Consider the following 26396-nt stretch of genomic DNA (forward strand, 5'->3'; position numbering starts at 1 on the left):
CCGACATATCGGGCGGGCCCGTACACACTGGACGATCCGCTGCCCGACCCCCCCGATATGTCGGCCCCTGCCGCATTCCGCTGCATGGGGTCAGCAGCCGCATAGTCATATTGTACTGTATGTGTTGCAGACCTGACAGTGCGACTGACGACCCTGCAGGGGCGCGCACCACACAATATAGTGCGTACGCACTGGTTGATTTTACAAATTTGTCGTACCGTTGCGTCTGAATCGGGCAATCGTTAAAAAAAAATTGTCTAGTGTTTGTGTCCCCAGCATATTACTTACCGTATTAGAATGCTGTGCCACTTGGATAAAACAGTCAGCATTCTGACTGATCCCCTACGAAGGTGGTAATTAGGCTAGCACTTTCCATAGATGGGAAAACCGCTGCTAATACTTCTATTATATATGTTGTAGGACCTGGACCAGAGATATAATACCATCCTGCAGATGTATGGGGAGAAAGCAGAGGAGGCTGAGGAACTACGCCTAGACCTGGAGGATGTGAAAAACATGTACAAGGCTCAGATAGATGAACTCTTACAACAAAGACTGAAATAGTTTCTCTCGGAGCTTGAAAAGTAAAAACAAAGACTCCAGATGATTAAGCAGAAAATTATAATCTTGTTTCATATGTAAATGTAGAATTCACAGCTCCCTTGTATAAATATCTAGTGTACAATAGGAAATGACTTTTATTTACTCGTCCGCATGTTAATATGCTCTTCTGTTTCCCTGTTGTATCCATTCCCTTCTATTAAATTATTGGTGTAATATTTAAATTTACTTTTAAATTTGAATTTTTTTTTTTTTTTTTTTTTAAAGATTTAATGGAAATACTGTATTTTATGGATCGTACAAAGTTTGTCTTTATATTCAAGATAAATCATGTTGATTTGCTAATTTATTGATGAAAAGAGGTTTAAATTAAGTATTCGGTTACAATCATATATTGGGGTAAAGTTGATGAACCAAACAGATCATTAAGAAATAAGAAAAATATATATAGTCACTGACTGACTTTTTAGCTGCTTACCTTTCAGTTGTTCTCTTATTTTGCATTTGTTTTCTTTTTCTCCCAAACTTTAACATGTCTACGAAATAATAATTTACAGGTGAACACAGATCGTTAAATGGCAGCAGGCACCATGTACTTAGATACCCGGTCATGTACACTTTAAAGGAACGGTACTTGTAGATAAATAAGATTAAGGGTTTGGTGGCTACACTGCTATTATTGATCTGTTTCATTATGGGACTGACCGCTTCCTTTTTTTGTGAGTAGGGCACATGGATTTGGACCTAAGCTTGCATGCAGTAAATCTCTATATTAAATAACGCCGTTGGCATTGTTAATAAAGGTGGCCACATGTATTAATGTCCCGGCGGCATACAACAGTTAGGCCCGATATTGACCATATAAGAGCCTGGGCCTGATAATCATGCTTTGCGGGTTCCGGGATCATCGTTGTGCATGTTGTCTGTGGTTATTTTCTGACCGCACAAAACAGGCTTCCCTGTGGTCTGAGCACCGGACAGCTGGATCTACTTATATTTGACTGCCCATTTGTCTGGCAGAAATGGTAGGGATGTAGTTAATAGACCAGCGGTCAAAATCCTGACTGGACCTGCCCAACAAGGGACTTAAGATAGGCTTCGAAATGCCAAAGCCTATCTTAATCCCGACGCCGGAGGACCGACCCCGGCAATCCCGATCGTCCGCTGACTGGTAAGTATAACACTTAGCCCAGGAATGGGGGGGGGTTAGGTTTAGGGACCCCTGGGGGGAATTGGGGTTAGGCACTAGGGGGGGAGGTTAGGGTTAGGCAGCCCCCTGGGTGGGTTAGGTTTAGGGTGCAGGGAGAGGGGGGTTATGTTTAGGCACCCCTGGGGGGAGGTTAAGTTAGGGGTAGGCACCCCTAAAGGAGGATTGGGGGTTTAGGATACTTACCAACGCCCGTCGGGATCTCACACTGTCAGACTCTGTGTCGGGATTTGAACCGGCGGCTGTTGAGCCTCCGGTATTTCAATCCCATTCCAAAATGGTATGTTATTTCTGTACATTTAAGCCACGATGCAGGATTTTCCGGTCTGTGGTCCCAGCGTAATCTGAATTGCTATGGATGTATATTGGTGTCATTTTTATGTATATGGTGACTCCCAAGAAAGAAAGAAAGATTAATGGCATGGTAAGCTTTATCTTCTGTCCCCATGCTGTACGCAGTGATAATCCGGTTATAGTGTCATTTATTTTTATGATGGAGTCAGCACTGTAATAGTATTGGCTTCTGTATAATTGTACAGCACTGTCTACATTAAAGATTTCAAGGCCAACTTCAATGTTCTTTATATTTGCACTGAGTCCTGTACATATGGACTCCTAAAGAAGGATATGAAGCCCAGGGAATGACTCTGGCCCCCGAGGGGCCAGGGATGAGGATCTCCAAGCCTGCGGGGAATCCAGGGTGCAGCTGATTGGATTTCTTTAAGCAGCAGTCGCGTCTTGGTAACATTATGGGAATCTGTATGTAACACCGCCGGACCTAAGCCCGGTGGAAGAAATCTCGATGCCGGCTGATGAAGATCCCAACGGGGAGGTAATTAGGCTATCGCTAACCCTCCCTTAGTGGTGCCTAGCCCTAACCTCCCCTCCTAGTGTCTAACCCTAAGTCCCCCCAGGAGTTCCTAAACATAATCATTTAATTGCAGAGAGTGTTATGGAGATCCATCCTAAACGGCAGCGTAACACGACTGTGGTCCTGTGCATCAGGTTAGAAAACCCTTCCCTAGGAGAATATGTTCAGACTCCCCTTCTGATGTGTCCGTCTTTATGCTGGACAGAATCGGACTATACTGTGACCCGCAGAAGTGGCTTTACAGACCCCTTCCATAGTTGACTATTTTATGTGATCCTTTAATTTCAGTTCTAATATGCAAAGAAAAAAAAAACTAAAAACTAAATGTAGGATGCTTAGCTAAATATGATCGGTAAACTTACTTGAAGTGTTTTTATTCATTTAAATGATTTATTTTTTAATGAACAAGATCAATTAGAAAAACTGTCACAACTGCCCCAAAGTCTATCACTTTTATATGTGCATGTGTATATAGAAACCGCAACCTTGTACGCTGATACAGATCTGGGTGTGGATTCCGAATAGTAACGCAGAGGAACTTACAGAAGAGACTTGCAGGGGTTTAGAATAATTAATAAATACAAATAAAGGATTGTACATGCTTGGAAATCCCTATTCATTCTATATTAACACTTTGTATCCCAAAATGTTACATCATTTTTTTTTCTGTCAGATGGAATAGAATATAATTTATTTATACATGCACCAACAGAATTATCTACAGGTCTGTATGAAAACTTGGCACCCCCAGGGGTAAATTTATTAAAGTGAGAGTTTTTAGATATGGAGATGTTGCCCATAGCAACCAATCAGATTCTAGCTATTATCTTCTAGAAGGGGCTAGTTAAATGTTACGTAGAATCTGATTGGTTGCTATGGGCAACATCTCCATTTCTAAAAACTCTTATCTTAGTGAATGTACCCCCTAGAGTGGTGCGATCACTTCTTCCACCACACCAGAAATAGTACATCATTTAAAATTTATAAAATCTTAGTTATTTTCCTTTAAATAAAAAAATTAAAGCCACATAGAATGTTGTGTGTTTTTTTTTATCTTTTTACCTCACTGCTCATCAAACTTCAAGGTTTTGTGTGTTTCCAACTCCGTATATTACTTTAGGATAGACTCGGGTAATAATATACTGGATAATGTACTCCCTACTACCGGGTGTGGATTGAAAGAACTACAGTAAAAAGGTAGACAATGTCTAGATAGACACCAAATGTTAGACAGTCAATAGGTCGACAGACAAAAGGTTGACACACTAAAGGTAGACCTGTAAGGTCGACAAAAAAATGGTCGACACTTTGTTTTGTTTTTTATAGCCCTAATCTTCACCCTAACCCACCCCTTGGTGCCTAACCCTCCCTCCTGGTGCCTAACCATCGGGGTAGGTGCCTAACCCTCCCTCCTGGTGCCTAACCCTAACGCCTTAATAAATACCTAACCCTAAAAAAAACGTGTCAACCATTTTTGTGCCTACTTTTTTCATGTCGACCTTCTTACATGTCGGCCTTTTGTCCCTGTCGACCTATTGACTGTCTAACATCTGTTGTCTATCTAGACATTGTCTACCTTTTTACTGTAGATCTTTAGACCGGATCCCCTACTACCAGTTACAGGTTGAGTCTCCCATATCCAAAATGCTTGGGACCAGGGGTATTTTGGATAACGAAATATTCCGTATTTTGGAATATTTGCATACCATAATGAAATATCTTGGGAATGGGACCCCAATATACACACAGAATGCATTTATGTGTTATATACACCTAATATACACACAGCCGGGATGCAATCGGGAAGGCGGCTGACATTATACCGACAGTCTGCTTACCGACTGTCATATCCCGGCGAGGGTGAAATGCCCGGCGTTTAGATGTAGACGCCGCTCATTTCACAGACACCGGGAGACCGATTCCCACACAGCCTGCAGGTACTTTTATACAAGATTTTCAATAATTTTGTGGCTCAAGCAAAGTTGGTGTACAGAAATTAAATTCATTTAGGTTTCATATACACACAGCCAGAAGGTAATTATATACAATATTTTTGATAATTTGTGCCTTAGACAAAGTTTGTGTACATTGAACCATCAAAAATCAAAGGTTTCATTATCTCAGTCATGCCAAAATTATTCCGTATTTCGGAATATTTGGATATGGGAGACTCAACCTGTATATGCAAATATGTCACCATGGACTTGATAGACCATATATTTAAAAAAAAAAAAAAAAAACAGGCTGTAGACCTAGTACCGTCATGCAGGTCAATGGAAACTGGCTGTTTCTAATATCCGTAATAGAGTAGCAAAGCAGCGGTTAGTGGGTGACATGGGCTGGGATTTAGAGTATAATACTTATGGGTGCTGAGTAAGGACAGGGGGATACCCCTTTCTTTCTTCTTGTACCCCCCACCATAGACAGAAGGCCTGTAAACCTATGGGCCCAGCAGCTCCACCAAAGTAGGGTGGCAATCACCTGGTAGTTGATTGGACGTGTGGGGTGTAGTGATAGGTCAATGCTAGCTGCAGGCAGTAGTGAGGGGAGGGGCAAAAATCAGATGAAATTACCTGTTGGTAAAGAAACTAGTTAGGAAGCCTTCCTTTACCATACTGTGACTATCGAATGGAGCAGGGATCCAGCAGCTTTACCTGTCACTATAATACACAGCACCAACGTGGAAGCCGGTGGCTGTAACTGGACCTAAAATCCTATCTCCCCTCTATTGACTGACGCAAGAACCAGCTTATACAACAGCGGCCGCGCACTATATGGAAGATACGGCGGTCTCGCCTGGTCGAAGTGCGGTGCTATTACTGGAAGCTGACGAGCAAGGTTTCATATCAGATACTGCCATCCGGACTACTAACTCCAATCACTATACAGGCTGAGTCAATCGGAGAGTATACCGGAATCATTGTGCAGTTTGAGGGTGAGAAATTACACCAGGGGTTCCCAACCAGGGTCCTCAAGGCATACTAAAGCTGGCCACACATCTAAAGATTATCTGTCCAACCAGCCAACTAGTTGATTGGTTGGAATGAAAATCTGTTAAGGTATGAAAGCAAATGACAATCAGCAATTTGCTCCCAAACGCCGGTAAGTGGATAAAAACTGTTGTGTGAACAAATTGTTTAGATCAAACATTTAACAAACTTGTCTGACGACCATTTTCGTCTGTTTTCTGGCATTTAGGAGCAAATTGCTGATCATCAGTTACTCCCATACGTTACCAGATTTTCATTCCAAGCACTCAACTAGTTGGCTGGTTGGACAGATAATGTTTAGATGTGTGGCCAGCTTAACAGTCCAGGTTTTAAGGATAGCCATAGTTGAGCACAGGTGACAATTAGTACCTTAGTTATTTTGATTTTACCATCTGTGCCTAAGCATGGATATCACTAAAACCAGGACTGTTATACCTGTTTTCCACCAAAAACCCAGGTCCGACCTGGGTTTTTGGACATGGTTCCAACCCTGGCCAGACCCATTTACACTGCACCTTTGATCTGGGTTACTCCCAGGTCAGCCCTGTTCACACTGAACTCAGGTCTGCCCTGCTAAACCTGTGAGGTCATAAAAAGTGGGAGGTGAATGCTCGACAACCACCAATCCGCTCATTTTAGGAATGACCCAGGTCAGATAACCTGGGTTGCACCGTTTACACTGCACCTTTACCTGGGTTGGATTGCTGGGTCACTTGACCCAGGTTATTTTTCAGGGACCCTTTTACACTGAGCTGCGACCCAGGTAGACCCAGCAAAAACCCAGGTTTTTGCTCTGGTGTAAAAGGGGTATTAGTGTGCCCTTGAGGACCGAGGTTGGGAATCACTAAATTAAACACTATATCTAAGGATATTATCAGTATACACTTGTTGTCCACAGCACACCTTGTGCTGGATATGAACGGTGCCTCTCTGCCCCTTTAACTTTGCAATACTCTGGACATTAGTTTAAATGGACGGAAAAAGGGAACAAGTTGTTTCAATTACTTAAATATTTCCTAATATTATTGCCAATATTTATTGTGTCTTATATGTGCAATATTTTATTTTACTTGCTGGGACCCATGCAACATTGTATTGGATACATTTTTTAATAAACAACGTTGTTTACTATTTTATTTGGTATAATCACTGACACTGACAGCGCAGTTCTTGTTTTTATCTATAATTTATATATAGCCCTTTTCTTCCAATAGGACTGAAAACGCGCAGCTCGTGTGTCATTGGGCTCAATCCAATTAGCCGCAAATCCTCTCGCCGCGAGTAAGTGCAGCTGTGGGCATACTTATGGTACCACCCAGGGGTTAAAGTGGGCAGGAATGGGGTGGAACTGAGTTCCGTAACCTCAAATGGTATAGATGATATAGAACCTTTTTTTTTTTTTAAGTGATCCAACATTGTAGCCTCAGCTGATAACAGGAGTGCTAGTAAAGCATCTAAAATGTATTTCACACTGTTATAGCCCCCAAAGCTTCTGGGGCCTATGCGGCCCCCAGCCATTTGCTTTGCGGTTTCCTATACACAACCGAGTGTGTTTTTGTGTGTGTAAAGAATAGTTTTCACCCTTGTTTTGGCCTGTCAGACTAGTGTGGCAGAGGGGGTGGGGAATAGGCGGCGGGGGAGATGAGTTCCATCACCTCTCCAGGACCACATTAAGCCCTGGTACCACCGGACTTGCAGATTTTTATTCACAGCCCCATAGGTCTGTGTACAAAAATGTGCGAGTGCGGGGTGGGAACAAATTGCGGTGCCATTGCTAGAGTGTCTATGCCGTTGCAAGGGCAACTCGCCCATTTTGCGGCTAATTGGATTGAGCCCATTGAATCTGTCCCAAACTCCTTTACATGTGCATTTAAAAACAAAAAATATAATACAAAATAATATGATATAAATAATATATTAATACACTACAGCTGTATACATGTAATGTCAAAAGGTGAACAGAAGTTTTTTTCCTTGTACTTTTTGTACTTACCCCATGTGTTTGGAACAAGACAAAAGTAAAGAGAACTTTGGAGAATAGTAGAGATAATAATAATATATATTTTCAGGCTCCTCCTATGTCAGCTCTCAGCACCCACGATGGGTCTGTATTATGCACTGTGTCCTCCCTCTCCCTCTCCCATCCCACACATGGTTCTCCCCCTTCCCGGGACTCCCGGCCTGACAATCCGCGCCCGCCTGTCCCTTCCCCGCGACTCCTAGCCTGGCAGCCTCCGGCTCCCTGTCCCCTCCCCGTGCCGGGCCCGGGACTCCCATGCTGGTAGCTCTACTCCTCCCTGTCACCGCCCCGGGCTTCCGGCGGAGAAGAGGCCGGGCTCTGACTCCCTTCCCTCTATCCCTCATCGACCCCGAGCACTGAGAGCAGGACACTGGGGTGATGCGGCCGGACATTGAGCCAGACCCGGGCAGCACAGCAACAGCAGCAGCAGGTGAGAGGAGACCGGCCGTGCTCACTGCCCCATTCATTCTCATAGCTCCTGCAGCCCCTCCGTGTACCAGAGCCGGGGTATTCCTGTTATTCCTACTCCCTGTCTTGTCTGAAGAACAGCATCAGTACTGTATGTAGCATCTGTATGCCTCAGTCATCTCACATCCATAAACACAGCTACTCTACTACACATCGTCTCACTTAACTGTTCACACAGCGTCTGTATGTCTCATCTCACATCAGTGTCTATACAGCATCTGTATGCATCATGTCACAGCAGTGTCTATACATAATCTATGCATCATCTGACATCACATTGTCTATACAGCATATGTATGTCTCATCTCACATCAGTGTCTATACATAATCTATGCATCATCTCACATCAGTGTCTATACATAATCTGTATGCATTGTCACAGCAGTGTCTATACATAATCCATACATCATCTCACATCAATGTCTATACATAATCTGTATGCATCATGTCACATCAGTGTTTATACATAATCTGTATGTCTCATCTCAGCAGTGTCTATACATAATCTATGCATCATCTCACATCAGTGTCTATACATAATATATGCATCATCTCACAGCAGTGTCTATACATAATCTGTATGCATCATCTCACAGCAGTGTCTATACATAATCTGTATGCCTCATGTCACAGCAGTGTCTATACATAATCTGTATGCATCAGCTCACAGCAGTGTCTATACATAATCTGTATGCCTCAACTCACAGCAGTGTCTATACAGCATCTGTATGCCTCAACTCAGCAGTGTCTATACAGCATCTGTATGCCTCAACTCACAGCAGTGTCTATACAGCATCTGTATGCCTCATCACAGCAGTGTCTATACAGCATCTGTATGCCTCATCACAGCAGTGTCTATACAGCATCTGTTTGCCTCATCTCACATCAGTGTCTATACAGCATCTGTATGCCTCATCTCACATCAGTATCTATACAGCATCTGTATGTCTCATCTCACAGCAGTGTCTATACATAATCTATGCATCATCTCACAGCAGTGTCTATACATAATCTGTATGCATCATGTCACATCAGTGTTTATACATAATCTGTATGTCTCATCTCAGAGCAGTGTCTATACATAATATATGCATCATCTCACATCAGTGTCTATACATAATCTGTATGCATCAGCTCACAGCAGTGTCTATACAGCATCTGTATGCCTCAACTCACAGCAGTGTCTATACAGCATCTGTATGTCTCATCTCACAGCAGTGTCTATACAGCATCTGTATGTCTTATCTCACAGCAGTGTCTATACAGCATCTGTATGTCTCATCTCACATCAGTGTCTATACATAATCTATGCATCATCTCACAGCAGTGTCTATACATAATATATGCATCATCTCACAGCAGTGTCTATACATAATCTGTATGCATCATCTCACAGCAGTGTCTATACATAATCTGTATGCATCATCTCACAGCAGTGTCTATACATAATCTGTATGCCTCATGTCACAGCAGTGTCTATACAGCATCTGTATGCCTCATGTCACAGCAGTGTCTATACAGCATCTGTATGTCTCATCTCACAGCAGTGTCTATACAGCATCTGTATGTCTCATCTCACAGCAGTGTCTATACAGCATCTGTATGTCTCATCTCACAGCAGTGTCTATACATAATCTATGCATCATCTCACAGCAGTGTCTGTACAGCATCTGTATGCCTCATCTCACAGCAGTGTCTATACAGCATCTGTATTCCTCATCTCAAATCAGTGTATATACAGCATCTGTAGTATTCATCTAACTAATATGGCTGCCAGTTACTTGCACATATTACACACACAGCTGTGACCATGTCATGTAAAGGCAGAAGACTTTATAGTACACAGAGCTTAGAGGTGTGTTCCAAAGCCTCCCTGCTCACTACAAGTCATGTTACTGTGGTTGTCATGGTAGTCACATGGCACTGTGCAAAGCTATAAATCATTCATAGCCTAAAGAACAAACCAAGGAAAAATAGTAATTACTATGGTTATACCTATAACTTTTTTTTCTGCTGTTACAGCTTTAAAGTGTACATATTGTCTCTTACAAAATGGAGACATATTATGGCCTGAATTATTATTTTTCACCTTGTCTATTGAGTCACAAGCTCCCACCCTCTCTCCCTACCCTAAAGCTGCATACACACACATCGATTTTGTTACCAAGGATTTTATGAACGACTTTCTGTCAGATTATCTGTCAGATTTTTTAAAATGTAATGAACGATTTTTATGAACTACAAACGATTTTTGCATATTAACTTAATGAAAATCGCTGAGTTGACAAGTCTGACTGAACTACGAACTACAAATGTGAACGCGCATGAACGATTATTGTTCATCGTTTATCGTTCATCGTTTGACTCAGAAAGTGAACGATTTTTTCAAACGATTATCGTTAAACGATATCGTTTAACGATAATCGTTCAAAAAATCGTTGTGTGTGTATGCAGCTTTACTCTCCCTCTTTGGTGCCTAACCCTAACCTCCCCCCTAGTGCCGGAACCTAACCACTCCCTCCCCGCACCCTAAACCTAATTCTCCCCCCTTAGTGTCTAACACTACCCCTTGTGCCTAACCCCTAACCGTCCCCCCAACCCCGTTACTTACCTTCGGCATCCCGGCGGTCGGGATGCCGGCGGTCGGGATTCTGATGCCGGTAATGTAAGCGCCGGGATGCCGAACGCATACCGTCTGGGCTGTGTGGAGGTGACTTCTGTACATTAATGAACATTATTGCAGAAAGTAACCGATGTAGCCTCCATACTATCTATCGTACTTTTGTTGAATGGCTGCCATTGGTGTCCTCTTGTGTATTGGCTATTACACAATATGGGCAATGTTTATGATTTGCAATGATCTTACTTTCTATGCTTCTGTGTTTGGGTTTTTATTTATTGCTACAGATAGAAACATCAGGGCATCATCAATAGATTACATGGGAACATATATATATATATATATATATATATATATATATATATAATCTCCCAGTATTGAAGATTAATCACCATTTTTTCTTCTCAGAACGTGGACTTTGTCATGGTGTATCTAGTCTTTGGATTACTGCTACACATTTTACTCAGTGCCATTGAAAATAACTCTGTGTCTGCTCTTGACAATGGCTCCCCACTGTCTTATGACTATCGGAGGATCAATCTCCCAGCCAATCACATGCCATACTATCTGCATAATAACCGGCAGGTGGCTGCCTCTTGCAGACGAGACCCGCTCTGTCCTCTTGGGGTAAGTTCTACAAAACCTAAACAGAAGCAGCTAGACGATTGCTGTTCACCCACTAGGCGATTAAACCTAGCGATGGAGCGATAACGACAGTCGTCATCGCTTGGTAATCGCCCGCAAATCGGGCAGTAAATGGTTAAAAACGACCAGCGATGCGCGCACCCGCTGGTCGTTTTTAACATCAATCATCGCCCAAACATGACGGTCAACCTGACGACCGCCTTCAGGTTGGATGATTGATCTGCATACACTGAACGTTCAGTGTATGCAGTTCACCCCACGGGAGACGACGACGGGGTCGTAATCGTGCCGTCATCCCCCGTATCGCCTAGTGGATGGGCAGCTTATATCTAGATGTGTTATGTCAAATATAATGCCGGGTACACAGTAGACGATATGTCGTCTGATCCCGCAGATCAGCCTGACATATCGGGCACACGTCTAGTGTGCACCCACTATGCCCGCCCCCGCAGCCCGACATCGGGGTCGTTCCATCGTCCGTGCATGCAGTGAACCAGCTACCAACACCGGCAAGTTCAGTGGTGCCGGTGAATGACATATTGGGCTGCCGGTCACCGGATTGTGCAGTGTGTACAGATCGTTCATCGGCATTCGTTCCACTGCTCCTAGAGCCTCTATCGGTGGACTAGACAATTTCTTGCACTCTAGCTGCTGTGTAACTACTCACATCCAAGCATGCCCTGCCGCAGTTTTAGTATGACCTGAAAGCAAAACTGTGTCAGGGCATGCTGGGATTTCTAGTTCCACGGCAGCAGTAATACTACGTGTTGCCTACCCCTGCATATCTACCATCTTAAAGCAAGCAAGCACTGCTGAGCTTTCACAAAATGTTAGAAGAGCATCGGCGCGGGTCTTATTGGCGTCCGTTTGTATGAGACCTGAGACTGAGAGCAGCACTTGTCCCCGCTTGGATGAATGTTAATTGCTTAGAGGACCAATCTATAAACTGATACCAAGGATTCCAGTGAAATACTAGCAATGTAATATGTAAATAAAGCAAACAACATGTGCTTTCCCAGGTATTGTGAACACCACTTTGCTGTCAGAGCATGCTGGTACTTGTAGTTTCTCAGCCGCTTGGCAGGTTGCCTGTGCTACCTTTCCTTAGCCTATTCTTATTTGTGACCACCAGGTGGCAGTGTGATATTGTTTTCAGATGGAGGATACATTGATCTGTGTATAAAAAATATATATAGTGAAATGATCTGTAAAAGTACTTGTGTGTTTTTAGGAATACCTGACTCAGCTAGACTCCTGCTGGGGATATGAAAAGTCATGCGAGAAAGAAAGGAGCTTCAGCTTCCCGATATGCGACAAGTTGGACTTTGGTTGGTATGTGGTCATTTTATAGTGGAAGACGTTAAACATTTCTTACCTTTTAGCTTTAGAGGAGACCGTGTACGTGAAATAATAACTGTACTGGTGCCTTACAATCTGTATAACTCTCTCTTTTTGGTAAACTTTTTTCTGTAGTTTTATTATAGTTATGGTATTTTCATTGGGAACTTAGTTACTGTCTTAAAGTCAGTGGGTTGTGCTTGGTTTGAGATGGTCACCTGTATCATTGTACAACTGTTGTAACCGAACTACTATTGTTTTTGTATTAATATGTTCTTTGTACACCATAAGAGTCCTGACATTGTTGCCCTGTTCCCTCCCGTTCCGTGCTGCCCCCTGGTAGCTACTTCCAGCCGAGCACGCAGTTATTCCCCAGGGGTCGGGGGCATTGAGGGTCAGGGACTGAATGTTGAAATAGTTTTGAGGAATGTAGATAAAGTAACAAAAATTGCTTTGTGCGGGTTTTTTACTTTCAAGTCGAATGTGATTCTATTCCTGCAGGGCCAAGAACTTGGAGGGTGCTCAAGAGATCTTTTGGAAACAGGCGGACTTTGGTTATGTGAAAGAGAGACTGGATGAAACACAAGTATTCTGCAGCCCTAAGGAGAAGGTCTGTATTGCTTTGTGCGGTATTTTACATACTGGGTGCTGGCTATATATCTTCTAACCATTCTTTTATCAATATTACCCTAGGGAGATTCACTGTTGGCCTGTTCCACCAACCTCCAGCACTGCAGAGCAACCAACCTTTACCTGGACTTGAGAAATCCTAAAAGAGGCGACTACAGGTTATACATAGTTCATAAAGGATTTTTTTTTAATTCATACATGGTGATGTAGTGCTAGGTAAATAACCCTTCACTTACTGCCCTCCTGCTAATGCTGTACCGCAAATAGTTCTTACTATGTGCAACCTTCTTACATGTCTACTTTTACTGTGTCGACCTTTTGTCCCTGTCGACCTTTTGTCCTTGTTGACCTATCAGGGGCGAGGAGGGGGCTCGTGTGCATTTCCCATCCGGGGCCCCCTCCTGGCTGGCCTGCCACCGGAGCATTAGTAGACTCTGGGCACTAGAGTATGCCCCGAGTCTACTGCGCATGTGCAAAACGCCAGGACCTTGGAGAGGTAAGTTTTTTTTAAATAATATGGGTGCAGGGTGTGTGGTGCAGGCCCCTTCTGCAACCTGGGCGCCCGTGTGCACCGCACACCCTGCGCCCGTGTGCACCGCACACCCTGCACCCATTATAGATACGCCCCTGCGACCTATTGTCTGTCTAACATCTAGTGTCTACCTGGACATTGTCGACCTTTTTACTGTAGATCTATCAACTGGATACCAGACACTGTGGGAACCTCCCCTATGTAGATTTTCAAAGCTAGTGGAGGAAAGGGCTTTAGACAGTGGCGTACTGGGACATGGGGAGCCAACTGCAGTGGTAGGGGCTGATGCTTAAGGGGTGTGGTCAGCTATCACAGGGGGTGTGGCCAGCCACCACAGAGGCGTGGCTAACCATTAGAGAGGACATAGCCCTGCAGACAATAGCCTGGATACTACAGTGCAGGGTCTGCGCCCCTTTATAATTATATACGGTAATTACTGAGAGTTCATACAGTATAATCAACCAGATTATGCAGTGCGGTGAATACACCATAGTCCTGGGAATGCCGTATAATGTAACCTATGTATAATAATAAAAGTACATGATGGTGATCCAGTCTATAGATTCCACATTAATGCACCATACATATAATAGGCATTATTGCCTTTCTGTTGTCTTACATGTTCCAGCGGGTCACGGATGTTATCTACAAGCTCAAGCATGCTTTTTCAGCCATGGGTATGCAGGCGCTTGTAGTTCTACAAGCACCTGCATCCCCCTGCAGTTTTTGTTTGCCATGGTTTGCTAAGACTAGTAGTAACCCTGAGCAATCCTGATTTCTGATATTTAATAATTTGTTACCCCAACGCTCACCAGAAATGGTGTTGGTGCTTTCAACACAGGTCTGTAATGTCCAAGGGAAGAGGCCCACATCCCCATGGACAACAGGCTGGTACTGTGTGACTGGGGGAACCCGCGTTGTGGGTGTTCCTGTTACCGCATCAACAGCGCAGGACAACGCGAGGCATCACACGAGTAGATATGAGCCAATTATGGCAAATCATTTTTTATCCACTACCCTGCAGGTACACCCCACTGCTCCCGAGCCTCTAGGATAATTGCATTAGATAATGCAATCGGCTAATGTCATTAATATGGCTCCTGCCCACATCTCCTGACCCTTCCCAATTCACATTCCTCGCAAAGCTGGAGAAGCACCAAATGTACCCAAATGGCTGCGATATAGCCAGGGCCGGCTCCAGGGGCCAGGTACGCTGCGCTCTGCAATCGACCAAAATTGGGGGGCATGGCCTCATTACCATAGTCCATGCCCCCTAAGTGGCGTTATTTGGAGGCCTGCCCGCATGGCATGCCTCCAAATAACGCCAGGCTGGGGGTAAAGCCCAACTCTCCCGTCAGTGAATGGATGAAGTGCGCACGGCATCTATTCACTGACGGGAGAGGGCTGGGGGAAGCACAAGCCAGTGACGGAGGGCTGGGCTTTACCCCCAGCCTGACGTTATTTGGAGGCGTGTTGAAATCGGTATGTTGGGGAGGGGTACGCCCTCTACCCCGCACTGGTCAAACACCCCTACAGCCGGCCCTGGCTATAGCGATAGCTGCGCTGTCCTGCTAGAACCTCACATGATAGAAGTACACATGCTCAAGGTCATATTTTAGGGTAGTCAAGCTCCAAGTCTGCAGGCACATCCAGGTGAGATGCCCTTGGCTTTGACGAGATACTTACCACATGTGGGCATCTTTCCCTCAGTGGGCTGTGTGTATATGAGCAGGGGCGCCGAGAGAGTGGGGGGGGCTTACTGCCGGGCTTACTGGAGGGCTCCGGCACCGCTCCCCCCCCCCCCCCCTTACATCACAGCAGCCCAGCCACGCTGCTGTGTGCTGGGCTGCACTGGGAGACTGCTCACGGCTGCTAAGAAGTCACAGCAGTCTCCTATGCCTGTGGGGGGAGCGATCAAGCTGATCGTGCCCCCCACTGCTTATGCGCCGGGCTGAGTGGGCTCACTGCGCCCCCCCTCGCTGTGAGCGCTGCAAGGGTATTGAGAAAGCTGATTGGTATCGCTGCCATGGTATCCATACACTGTCAAAAGTGCTTTCTTTATAGGGTAGTTGCTCTGCACTCTTATAGGGTTCCATAGTTTCGGCTCCTGGATTAAAAGGAGCAATAGTGTTAAATACAGAACGCGCCTGGTTTTATATTTAATATTATTGCCCAATCCTATGGCAGAAACTGACGAAGAGCGTAGACGTAGCAGCTTTGAACAGCACCACTTATCCAATTTTTACCCTTCTTGAGGCTAAATTTACTGAGATGTGGCAGGTATAGTTTATTCCAGGAATGGTCTCTTAATTCATTTTTCCTTCTTGGGAAGTCTTATTTTAGCCTATTTAGTTGCCCTTACTTTGCCCACAATCTAACCTGCCTTCTACTGATGTTAATTTGCATAAACTGTATATTTGCATTATACTATTTTCTGTATAATAACTTGTACCTGTATGTGTGTCTGATCATTTAACGCGTTTCTCTATTTTAGATTTCAGGAGGACTTTGTACGAGAAGGTGAGATTGGAGGACATTGCGACCTTGACTCACAGAAGTTGCTGTCTCAAGATCAGCGTAAGAGCCCTCTGCAGTCCTGGTATGTTTGGCCCTTATCCCCTCATTTCTTCACCTTGTATAGTATATAGACTTTTAACCTGGCCTCACTCAGTATTATCTTAAGCCCATTCCTGTTGGTTCATATTTGATTAATATGTAAATCAGGATTGAACAGCAGTGATCGCAAATATGCGCTATATATAGCGCATATTTCACTTGAAAATGGGGGCCGGGGGCTCACTTTTGCAGAATGGGTGGGTCCCCAGGGACGCGCTCCGCTGTGGGCAATCCCCTGGCTCCTGATTAAATGATTGATGTCTCCCCGGCACGGCTGCAGGGAGGACTACAAAAAGGAGGTGAAGCCAGCCCTTTGGTGCCTTGGCTTTCCTTGATGCAGCAGCCTCCGGCGTGGAGACTGTCCCAGCCCCAGCGTGAAGACTGCACCCTGTATTCAGAATGCAGACCATTCAGAGATAAGTTGAAAGCGTGTAGCGGTTGGGTTTGGTTTGGTGTAGTGGCGAGTGGGGATTTGGTTATGGTTCGGTGTGGGTGAGCGTGTGGCGTTTCGATATTGTGGGGGTGCTCCGGGCGGGAGCGGCTGACTGGTGCTGTGCCACGGGCAGGGGTTCCCCGGGCGTGAGCGGTTGACTGATGCTCTGCCGCGGATGCTGCAGGTGATGGTGGCTGACTGGTGCTGTGCCACGGGCAGGGGTACTCCGGGCGTGAGCGGCAGATTGGTGCTGTGCCGCGAGTGGGGGTGCTTCAGGGGTGAGTGGGTAACTGGTGCTGTGCTGCGGGTGCTTCAAGGGTGAGTGGGTAACTGATGCTGTGCCTTGGAAGAGGGTGTTCCAGGGGTCTAGGTGGAGGTGCAGTGGCAGCGTGTAGCTCCTCCGTTTCCATGGGGTTTTGAGGGACCTGGTGATGCACTGACTCACCGCTTTTCACTCTGTCCCGATGGCCTCAGTTGTGCGTCTGCTTGCCGGGTGGGGGGAGTGGCTTTAATAAAATGATTGGTGGCTGTGTTTATTTGTCTGATTGGGTTTTTCTGTGTGTGTCTCTTGAGGGGGTCTGGATAAGTGTAGTGATGTGGGACCTTGTAAAGGAAAGAGGAAGAGGTGTGAAGACAGGATAAGAGGGGGGCGTGATAAACAGGGTGTGATATTACATGCAGAGGAGATGTCAGGATAGAGGGGGGCTGGGGGCATGATAGGCAGGGTGTGATATTACATCTAGAGGAGAATGTCAGGATAGAGGGGGGCTGGGGGCATGATAGGCAGGGTGTGATAAATATTACATGTAGAGGAGAATGTCAGGATAGAGGGGGGCTGGGGGCATGATAGGCAGGGTGTGATGAATATTACATGTAGAGGAGAATGTCGGGATAGAGGGGGGCTGGGGACACGATAGGCAGGGTGTGATATTACATGTAGAGGAGAATATCAAGATAGTGGGGGGCTGGGGGCACGATAGGCAGGGTGGGATATTACATGTAGAGGAGAATGTCATGATAGAGGGGGGCTGGGGGCATGATAGGCAGGGTGTGATATTACATGTAGAGGAGAATGTCAGGATAGAGGGGGGCTGGGGGCATGATAGGCAGGGTGGGATATTACATGTAGAGGAGAATGTCAGGATAGTGGGGAGCTGGGGGCATGATAGGCAGGGTGTGATATTACATGTAGAGGAGAATGTCAGGATAGAGGGGGGCTGGGGGGATGATAGGCAGGGTGTGATATTACATGTAGAGGAGAATGTCACGATAGAGGGGGGCTGGGGGCACGATAGGCAGGGTGGGATGAAGATTATATGTAGAGGAGAATGTCAGGATAGAGGGGGGCTGGGGGGATGATAGGCAGGGTGTGATATTACATGTAGAGGAGAATGTCACGATAGAGGGGGGCTGTTGCACTGTGGGAACTTTTAAGCTGTAATAAAGCTAAATAATTCCTTATGAAACTGATTAGTGTTCATTATTTATTTCTGTATAGTTAGATTTTCAGAAAACCTTAATTCAGATGGGACCCAGAAAAGTTAAGGTAGGACCCTAATTTTCTAAAGTGTGGGGTCCCTGGGACCCACATCTTTTGTGGCTCAGCGCGATCACTGAACAGTGGTCCTCATTGCTATAATGTCTCTTTCTCCTTCATCCACTAGGGGACACTGGAGTTCAAGACAGTGGGGTATAGACGGTGGTAGAGTAGAGCCTGGCACTTTAAATAATTTAGAAGTGTGACTGGCTCCTCCCCCTCTATGCCCCATCAGCCCCAGTTTTTAGAATGTGCCCGAGAGAGCCGGTCACATAGGGCTGAGCTCCAGCCCACACTTAGTATTTTTATCTTTATTTTCACTTTATTTTATTTTATAGCTTTCACAAAGCATTGAGGACAGGCTGACAGAGAACTGCGTCTGTCAGCCTGCTACATGGAGGCATCAGGAGACCCGCCACAACTAATAAAGAGTGCGTGTCCGGGTCCCAGGCACCCTGGCAGTAGCTCAGGGAGGGACACGCCACAGCTTAATATAGAAGCTGTGTCCGTGCTTCCATATGCCTAGCCGCAGCCCTGATGCCAGCAGTGGTAAGTATAATCTCTTCCCCTGACTAGCGGGGGACTAGATCTGCGGCCCCTCCGCCCCCATATAGCTGAACTACTGAGCTCAGCAAACTACCAACCTGGGTCCTTATTTTAGAAGGTCCCCGGTTCTATGCCCGGCATAGAACATTTTCTTTATGCCAGTTAACAAGGGGGCGGAGCCACTGCGCATAAAGTTGCGCTTCCCAGTCAAAATCTCCCTCATGAGAAGGACTGTAATAACATCCCTGTCAGGGACACCGCTATCCTGCATCTGTGACAGCGCAGTGCCTTGCTGCGGCTGTCATTTACACGGTCTGTTGCTGCAACCCCCTTCCCCCTCGCCTGCCGCACTACCTTCTCCCCGAACTAGAGAGACAATTCCCGGTCAGTATACCGGAGTGAGCGGGGGTGGAGCTTATTAGGGCGCGTCACGCATTCTAGCTGCGCTATCTGTAGGCGGGCTCTCCCTCTTCTGTGCGCTTCACTGTAAATCATAGCGCTGCTGCTATATCGTGATCTCCGGTTCCAGTGGAGAGCTCCTAAGCAGCGGTGTTCTCAAGGAGGTGCCGGCTTCAGGTTAGGCGGGCTGCCGAAGTTGGGCTCGCTGTAAGGAGGCATGGGGTGCGGCCCTTGTTGCGGCTCCTTACAGAGCAGCCAAATGTAACGGCGATGTAGGGGACCCTAAGAGTCAACAGCTTTAGCCGGGGGGGGCTCCGTTCTCTACGATGTAGGGGCGGGGCTTAGTTCATTGCTGCGCTCGGAAGTGCGCCGTTTAATTCTACACAGTTCCTCTTAAGGGCAGCATTGGGTACATTATATTACCTGCATAAACGCAGTTTAGTGCAGGGCGAATGCAGTGTGGACTGTGCCTGCTAGAGCAGCGAGAGGTCTGAGCCCCTGGAGTGACTGCACCGCGGGAAGTTCAGTTATAGAGAGTGCACTCCACCTTCATGTGGTTGCGCATGCTAGGATAACTCCACTTAGAATACGCTGTGCTGTGTAAGAAACTGTTACTACACCACCCTTAATAGGCCTGGTCAGTACTTGGAATATCTGGGCAGCTGCAGAATCTAGATAGAACCTAGTTTGGTAAATGCTGAGATAGATTATGCTGATGCATACTGAGCGCAGTGTAGCAGGCTTCCTGCTTACTGAGTTACGCAGCGACAAGGTCCATATTGAACTTGACTCATCTCGGTAGTTCCTATATGGTGGTCAGATTCCACAATGATCTCGTAGAGGGGAGAGCACCGCAAAACAGTCGGCCCCACAACTCTCCTAACTACTGCCCTACGTCATTGTGATGTTACTGTGTAAAGGATAGTTATGTCTATTTTAAAATTGTCTATCAAAATGGCTGCACTGTTTGATTAAGTGTTAATCAGTACTCATATTGAAGAGCAACACCTCTACATATCATGGGACCCGCCGCCACTATTATAGAGTGAGTGTACGGGCCCCTGACAATAGCTCAGGGAGGAACATGCCGCAGCCTAATACAGAGCCTGTGTCCATGTCACTTGCCCACCGCATGGTCTGCCGATTGATCTATGTCTGTGTCAGATGGGCCTGTATACATCAAGTATACTGCAGTAATTTTCATTGCACTAAGGTCGTCTCCTTGATTCCCACTTTAAAAAAGCGGGTTCAACTGGAGCTCAAATGGCTCACTCGAAAAGGCGAGTACTCCAGTGACAGAAGGGTCCCAGGATCGAAACCAATCTGGGTCATCACGCTGTTGAAATATCCAGGCCCCTAGCAGATTGACGGCCACACGCGACACATGAGCAGTCTCCCTGCGTGGAGGTAAGCCACATGTATGTAGATATTTGTATTTTATGCATAAACCCTACTTTAGAACATATACATATGTCTGGAGTGAATTTTGTCCTGGGCTCAACCAAGGTCTTTGATCAGTTCCTTCCTTGGCTCTTACTGTTGCTCATGTTAAATATGTGTGGGTACGTGGACCCTACGGCCACACCACCCTGAACACGGACGATCTCGTCTGATCTTGGAAGCTAAGCAGGGTCAGGCCTGGTTAGTACTTGGTATATGTATATATATATATATGTATGTATGTATCGCTTCTTATCCTTATCGTAAGGTCAGAGGAGGATCTGTTATCCGTCTTGTCTCATACCTACATATTTTAAAAGAAGCATCCTGCGATTGGAGGCTGGACTCTCCTGATGCGGTTGTTTGGTACAATAACTCCGCTTTACATGGGTGCCTGTGTATGCATATATATATATATATATATATATATATATATATATATATATATGTGTGTGTGTTAGGAATTGTGTATGTGTGTCTATACTTCCACAATCATTTGGTTTACCTATAAGTCCATGGATGGGAAGCCGCCAGGGATTATCAGAAACTGTAGGTGATATCCATATATGATGTCCACACATGTATATAATGGAGCAAACTTGTGGCACTCTAAGAGTGCATCAGATATGCTGTATATATGTATGTATGCTATCTCCTGGTGCAGGAGTCTGACAGGTAAGCTTCCTTGGTTGGTACTAACTCTTCCTTTCAAAGAGATTGCCTTCTCATGCAACTATGTTTGTCCGGGTGTGCGTGTGTATATGTATAATATATATTCACATTCCTTGTATGAATATTTCCTAATAATGGGAAAACCTGTTTTAACCCTAACCTGGGGTATCACTATAGCCTAATGCACACTATGTCTATGTACAGGTACCTTCTCAGTATAGGTTCCAGTACTCAATATTATCTCAATAAAATGAGGCTATAAGTGTCCCTAGGTTCACTTCCTATCAGTACATAGAGAATCCAGGTTCTATTCCATCCTCAGGACCTAATTGTTTAAATGACAACAGACTGCAGTTACTGCTCCTGTGCCTGAAGGCCTACGGCCACCCGCCGAAACGGCAGGGTCAGGCCTGGCTTGATTAGATTGGTGAGTATCCGGTAAATCCTTGGCCCTGGGGTTCACTTTTGAATCCCTCTCGTTGTGAACACTATAACTTTTAAGGGTCACTGGTGGGGATCCATCATCAAATATTTAATATTCTGTGTGTATCTTGACCTGTTGAAGGTCTTACTTAAATCTGCCTGTTAACTGATACGCACTTCACCATTATAAGTGATAATGTACTGATACACTAGCAGACTGTATTTGGAGTATATGTATAAACTTTAGATGTATACTCATCCCTACTGTTACATGCTCAGGTATAGAGTCCTGTTGTACAACCTTCTTGTCTCCTAACAATTTGCTAGTTTTCTACAGTATTTTCCCAGACAACATCGCCAGACTGAAGTCTGTGCTGTAGAGCATTGGTTCTTAGCCCACTGAACTACTCTCTTTACCTGACGTGACGGGTTGCTTTGAGATGGAAAAGGTTAGTGACCCACATCTCGTCTAAAGGGCTTCTGGTTGCGCACAGGTAAGCGGTACCTCACTAATGCCTCAGAATATGCTCCTATTTCATGCAACCTGACATTACAAGTCTCCCTTCCGCACCCTAGCTGCCGTCCTAGCAGCCATCCGCTCTCGTAATCAGTTGGCTCTACTACACTTTAGAGCTGTCCTGGCGTGTGGGTGCATAGTTCCAACATTGAGAGTGCTCGCTTCTGCAGCACATATACTAAAAATTGAAACGCAAGGATGACACGCAAATTCGTGAAGCATTCCATATTTAATTATCACTTTCTTCTACTAGACTCTGTTGGGGTGATAAAGGACTGTAGTGCATCTATGGGCTACGGCACATCTTTACATTAAAGTGTGACAGTCATTATGTTCTGCGCAGGGAGCCTGATTCCTGTTCAGTATCTGTGGACATTTTCATCACACTGACAGGTTCCTGATGTGTACCTTTATGGTTGTCCTAGCCTTGTTGTACGGGATGCTTCCCTATATTGGTAGCTCTCCTTGGGTGGCTGTTGCATCCGTGCTCTTTAACTGCCAGGGTATCCGAGTTGTTTTCATACTATGTTCGGACCAGCAGTTTGTACTGACTACGCACTTCCATCATGAGGGACATGTCTGTTGTTTGGGGTTGTTGCTATGGTTTTCTTTTCAGGCCGGCACAGGGTGTGTGCCGTAAAGTCCCCGCATGGGGCGCCCAATACACGAGTTTGAGACCCGCCCCAAGCGGTAGTGACACACTGCCAGTAGAATTACAGCTGCAGGGTTTCAGTTGCTGTTTGATCCCTCTGTTTCAGAGTGGTTGTACTGCGGTCTGACCCTCTGAAAGGAGTTGTGGTTTCAATTCTTTCACAGCCGCCTCTGCATCATACCCAGCGGGATCTCCATTGTTGAGAACTTCTATGGTTTAACCCTTCCGCTGGTTGTCTACCTGGTAGTACTTGGGCCTCGGTGATTGTTCGGTCTTGACTTTTGCCTCGTTGTATACTCCTTATTAGGTGTCTGTGGACAGGATCAGCTCTGTATCTGTAGATTGGTATTATATACGTATATCTATATGAATTCTGTCCAGCAGTGTTGGGTTGCTGCTGTCTGCGAATTATACAGCTTCCTATGTTCAACTCTGGTTTAACCTGGGTCTGTTTTCAGCTGAGCTTACATTAGCCGTTATTACGTTCGAATTACGCTGTAAGTTGTGGAATTCTTCGCTGTTTAGCAGGGAGTTCTGATTGTCTCCTCTGCGACCTACAGTTCTTGGCTCTCCTGGTTTTCGGGTTTGCCAAAGGGTCGGCGAGTTCTCCGCGCTTCCCACCCGGGAGGTTGGCTTTGGGACATCCCCACTGTCTTGAACTCCAGTGTCCCCTAGTGGATGAAGGAGAAATCAGGATTTTGGTACTTACCGATAAATCCCTTTCTCCGATTCCACAGGGGACACTGGACGCCCGCCCAGCGCTGCGTACCTGCTGTGTTGTTTGGTTCGTTATATGGTTGTGTGACTGCATGTGTTCCCTGCAGTGAGTTCCTCTGTTCTCATTCAGTCGGTGTTGTTCCGTTCTGTGGTCCTCTCCTTCTTCTCATTTTCCTATTGTCCTCCATCTCCTCTCGGGCTCAGTTCTTAAACTGGGGCTGATGGGGCATAGAGGGGGAGGAGCCAGTCACACTTCTAAATTATTTAAAGTGCCAGGCTCTACTCTACCACCGTCTATACCCCACTGTCTTGAACTCCAGTGTCCCCTGTGGAATCGGAGAAAGGGATTTATCGGTAAGTACCAAAATCCTGATATTTGCATTTGGCCGTTTGACACCATTAGTCGCCACCTGCTGTATGTGTGTGATCATTGCATGTCCTTGCCAAACTACCGGTTCTCGGTGTGTTTTGGTACCGTTAGACGTTGACCTAATTCTTAAATGGCGCTTACACTTAAATGGTGTTTTTGTTTTTCCCCCTCCCTTAAAATAAAAAGACAGACACTTGTAATTAAACACCAGAGGTATAAATCAAAGTCAGACGTGAGAAGTTCTAATTAATTTCTTTTCACGTATCATAGACAGAAATCAATTCAAGTCTTGGGAGTTTCAGTTTAGCAGGTTATCGATTGTGTGAATTGCAAACTGCTAAACTTGCTTTTGGATGGGAAACAAATATTTAGCATAACAAGAAACGCGGTCATTGGGCTCTTGGCAGATGATACAAAAGTTTAGCAGTTTTTTTTGAAAGTCAATGAAAAGCAAAACATACCAATAAAACAGAAAAAAAATACAACTCACAAAACATGCGTAAAAATAAAATGCAATACATAGAAAATACAAGCAGGAGAGCTTCCATACTGAAGAGTTCCTGGGCAGTTACCTTTTTAGCTGCAAATTATATTTATTAAGATATTTATATAGTGCACAGATATTCCACAGCATTTTTACAAAGAATATTTCAGTCTTTCACATCCATTCCTGCATCAGTTGAGCTTACAGTCTGAATTCCCTAACATACATGACTCATACGTGCCTACTTTTGAAAAAGCATTTCAGGGAGATTGTGAAAGTAACACCTATGAGCGCGGCTGTAAAGTGGGCGTGTACAGCTACATCTGAGAGGCGTGTCATAAAATCGATTTACATCCACATGTAAATGAGCCACAAAGCAGTTAGTATGATCTACTTGTTGATGAAAACACACTGATACTTCTCAGAAAATACATGTACCCATAGGGATCATTGTGCCTTATAACCAATGCAGGGAAATTATACTAATGATCCCATTTGAATGTATATATCTCTGTTTTTTCTTTTCTAGAACAGTGTCATAATGGGGGTAAGGTGAAATGAGGGAGATTGGTAGACTCTTCAGGGAGACAGGGAGATTGCTGCTATTTCAGGGATTCTCCCTGACAATGAGGGAGAGTTGGCAAGTATGCATGACTGCCATTATGTTCTTGGGGCCTGATTCAGCTTCAGACGGAATAACTAAGCTGCTCGCGAGCATCTTAGCTATTCCGTCTGTGCTGATATGATATTGCAACAGGAAGTATTGGGTCTCCTGCCGCATTACGTATTCGAGCTGCGTTGTTCAACGCTGCATCGGATACTTTGCGGGACATTGGTCGGCTATAGTGAACCATGGGGTCACGCAGCCGGCCGCCGAAGTTGAGATGGAGAAGCCAGGAAATATCCATCAGCCGACGGAGATACTGGATTCTTCCCTCCCCCCCCAGCGGCGGCAACACGCCTCCGTTTTGGGGAACGAAGGGCATCGCCATCCTCTCACCGCCCACAAAAATGCCAGCTGACAGTCTGTTGCCAGTATGAGAGCGGGATCAGGGATCTGCGTTCAGCAATGTACCTTAGAGTGTGGGGGGAAATCAGAGCACATGGAGGAAGTCCACGCAAACATTGGGAAAACATACAAACTCCATACAGTGCTTTGGTCAGGACGTGAACCCATGGTCTCAGGTCTAATATAAATTTATTGAGCAAAATAATGTTCCTGGAATATGAAATAACTTAAAAATGAAGGATCTGTGTTTGTGGGTTGCACAGCACGTAAACCGAAACGCGTGTTTTTGATAAGTACGCCCTTTAAGATTTCCTTTTTAGGAGACTAGTGGTCCCAGTATAATGGGGAGGGAACTCAATAACACTTGTACTTTCTATAGGATAAATAAGTAACTAATACATAGATTTTAAAAAAATGTAAAAAAAATAAATTGTAGTTGTATAAGCCCCCCCCCAAAAAAACTACTTTTTACCACTTTGATAAATAAAAACTCTTTATTGATATGATCCAGTGGGATTTTTGCTCACCTTATAATTTAGTGGAAATGCAATAAAACCCCCCAATGTATTTTACCCTGTGCGCTGCTATAGACACTTGGTGGCACCATACTGGGAAAATATAATATAATAGTGATAATAATGCAAAGAGAACCACTTCGCATTAACCCTTACATTCAGTCGTAAAAGTTTCCCACTAATC

At 45.2% G+C, this 26396-nt stretch overlaps 2 protein-coding genes across 4 annotated transcripts in view; both read left to right on the plus strand.

Annotated features, from left to right (window-relative positions):
- TMF1 (TATA element modulatory factor 1) overlaps window positions 1-789 on the plus strand; it is a 42335-nt gene extending 41546 nt beyond the window's left edge. For both annotated transcript variants that reach the window (XM_088473377.1, XM_088473376.1), the window contains one exon: window positions 421-789. In XM_088473377.1, coding sequence (XP_088329503.1) covers window positions 421-564 — 144 coding nt within the window. In that variant the 3' untranslated portion in view covers window positions 565-789. The remainder of the gene's footprint in view (window positions 1-420) is intronic.
- Window positions 790-5224: 4435 nt separating this feature from the next.
- EOGT (EGF domain specific O-linked N-acetylglucosamine transferase) overlaps window positions 5225-26396 on the plus strand; it is a 61430-nt gene continuing 40258 nt past the window's right edge. Inside the window, exons 1-6 of one of the 2 annotated variants that reach the window (XM_088473380.1) lie at window positions 5225-5574; window positions 11146-11364; window positions 12614-12714; window positions 13222-13330; window positions 13414-13508; window positions 16377-16481. In XM_088473380.1, the coding sequence (XP_088329506.1) occupies window positions 11161-11364; window positions 12614-12714; window positions 13222-13330; window positions 13414-13508; window positions 16377-16481 (614 nt within the window). In that variant the 5' untranslated portion in view covers window positions 5225-5574; window positions 11146-11160. Of the gene's footprint in view, window positions 5575-7747; window positions 8080-11145; window positions 11365-12613; window positions 12715-13221; window positions 13331-13413; window positions 13509-16376; window positions 16482-26396 lie in introns of those variants that run through there. The other variant, XM_088473379.1, reaches the window with a different exon arrangement.

The sequence above is a fragment of the Taudactylus pleione genome, unplaced genomic scaffold (genome assembly GCF_031769625.1).
Source record: "Taudactylus pleione unplaced genomic scaffold, aTauple2 ptg000135l, whole genome shotgun sequence".
Classification (NCBI taxonomy): Eukaryota; Metazoa; Chordata; class Amphibia; order Anura; family Myobatrachidae; genus Taudactylus; species Taudactylus pleione.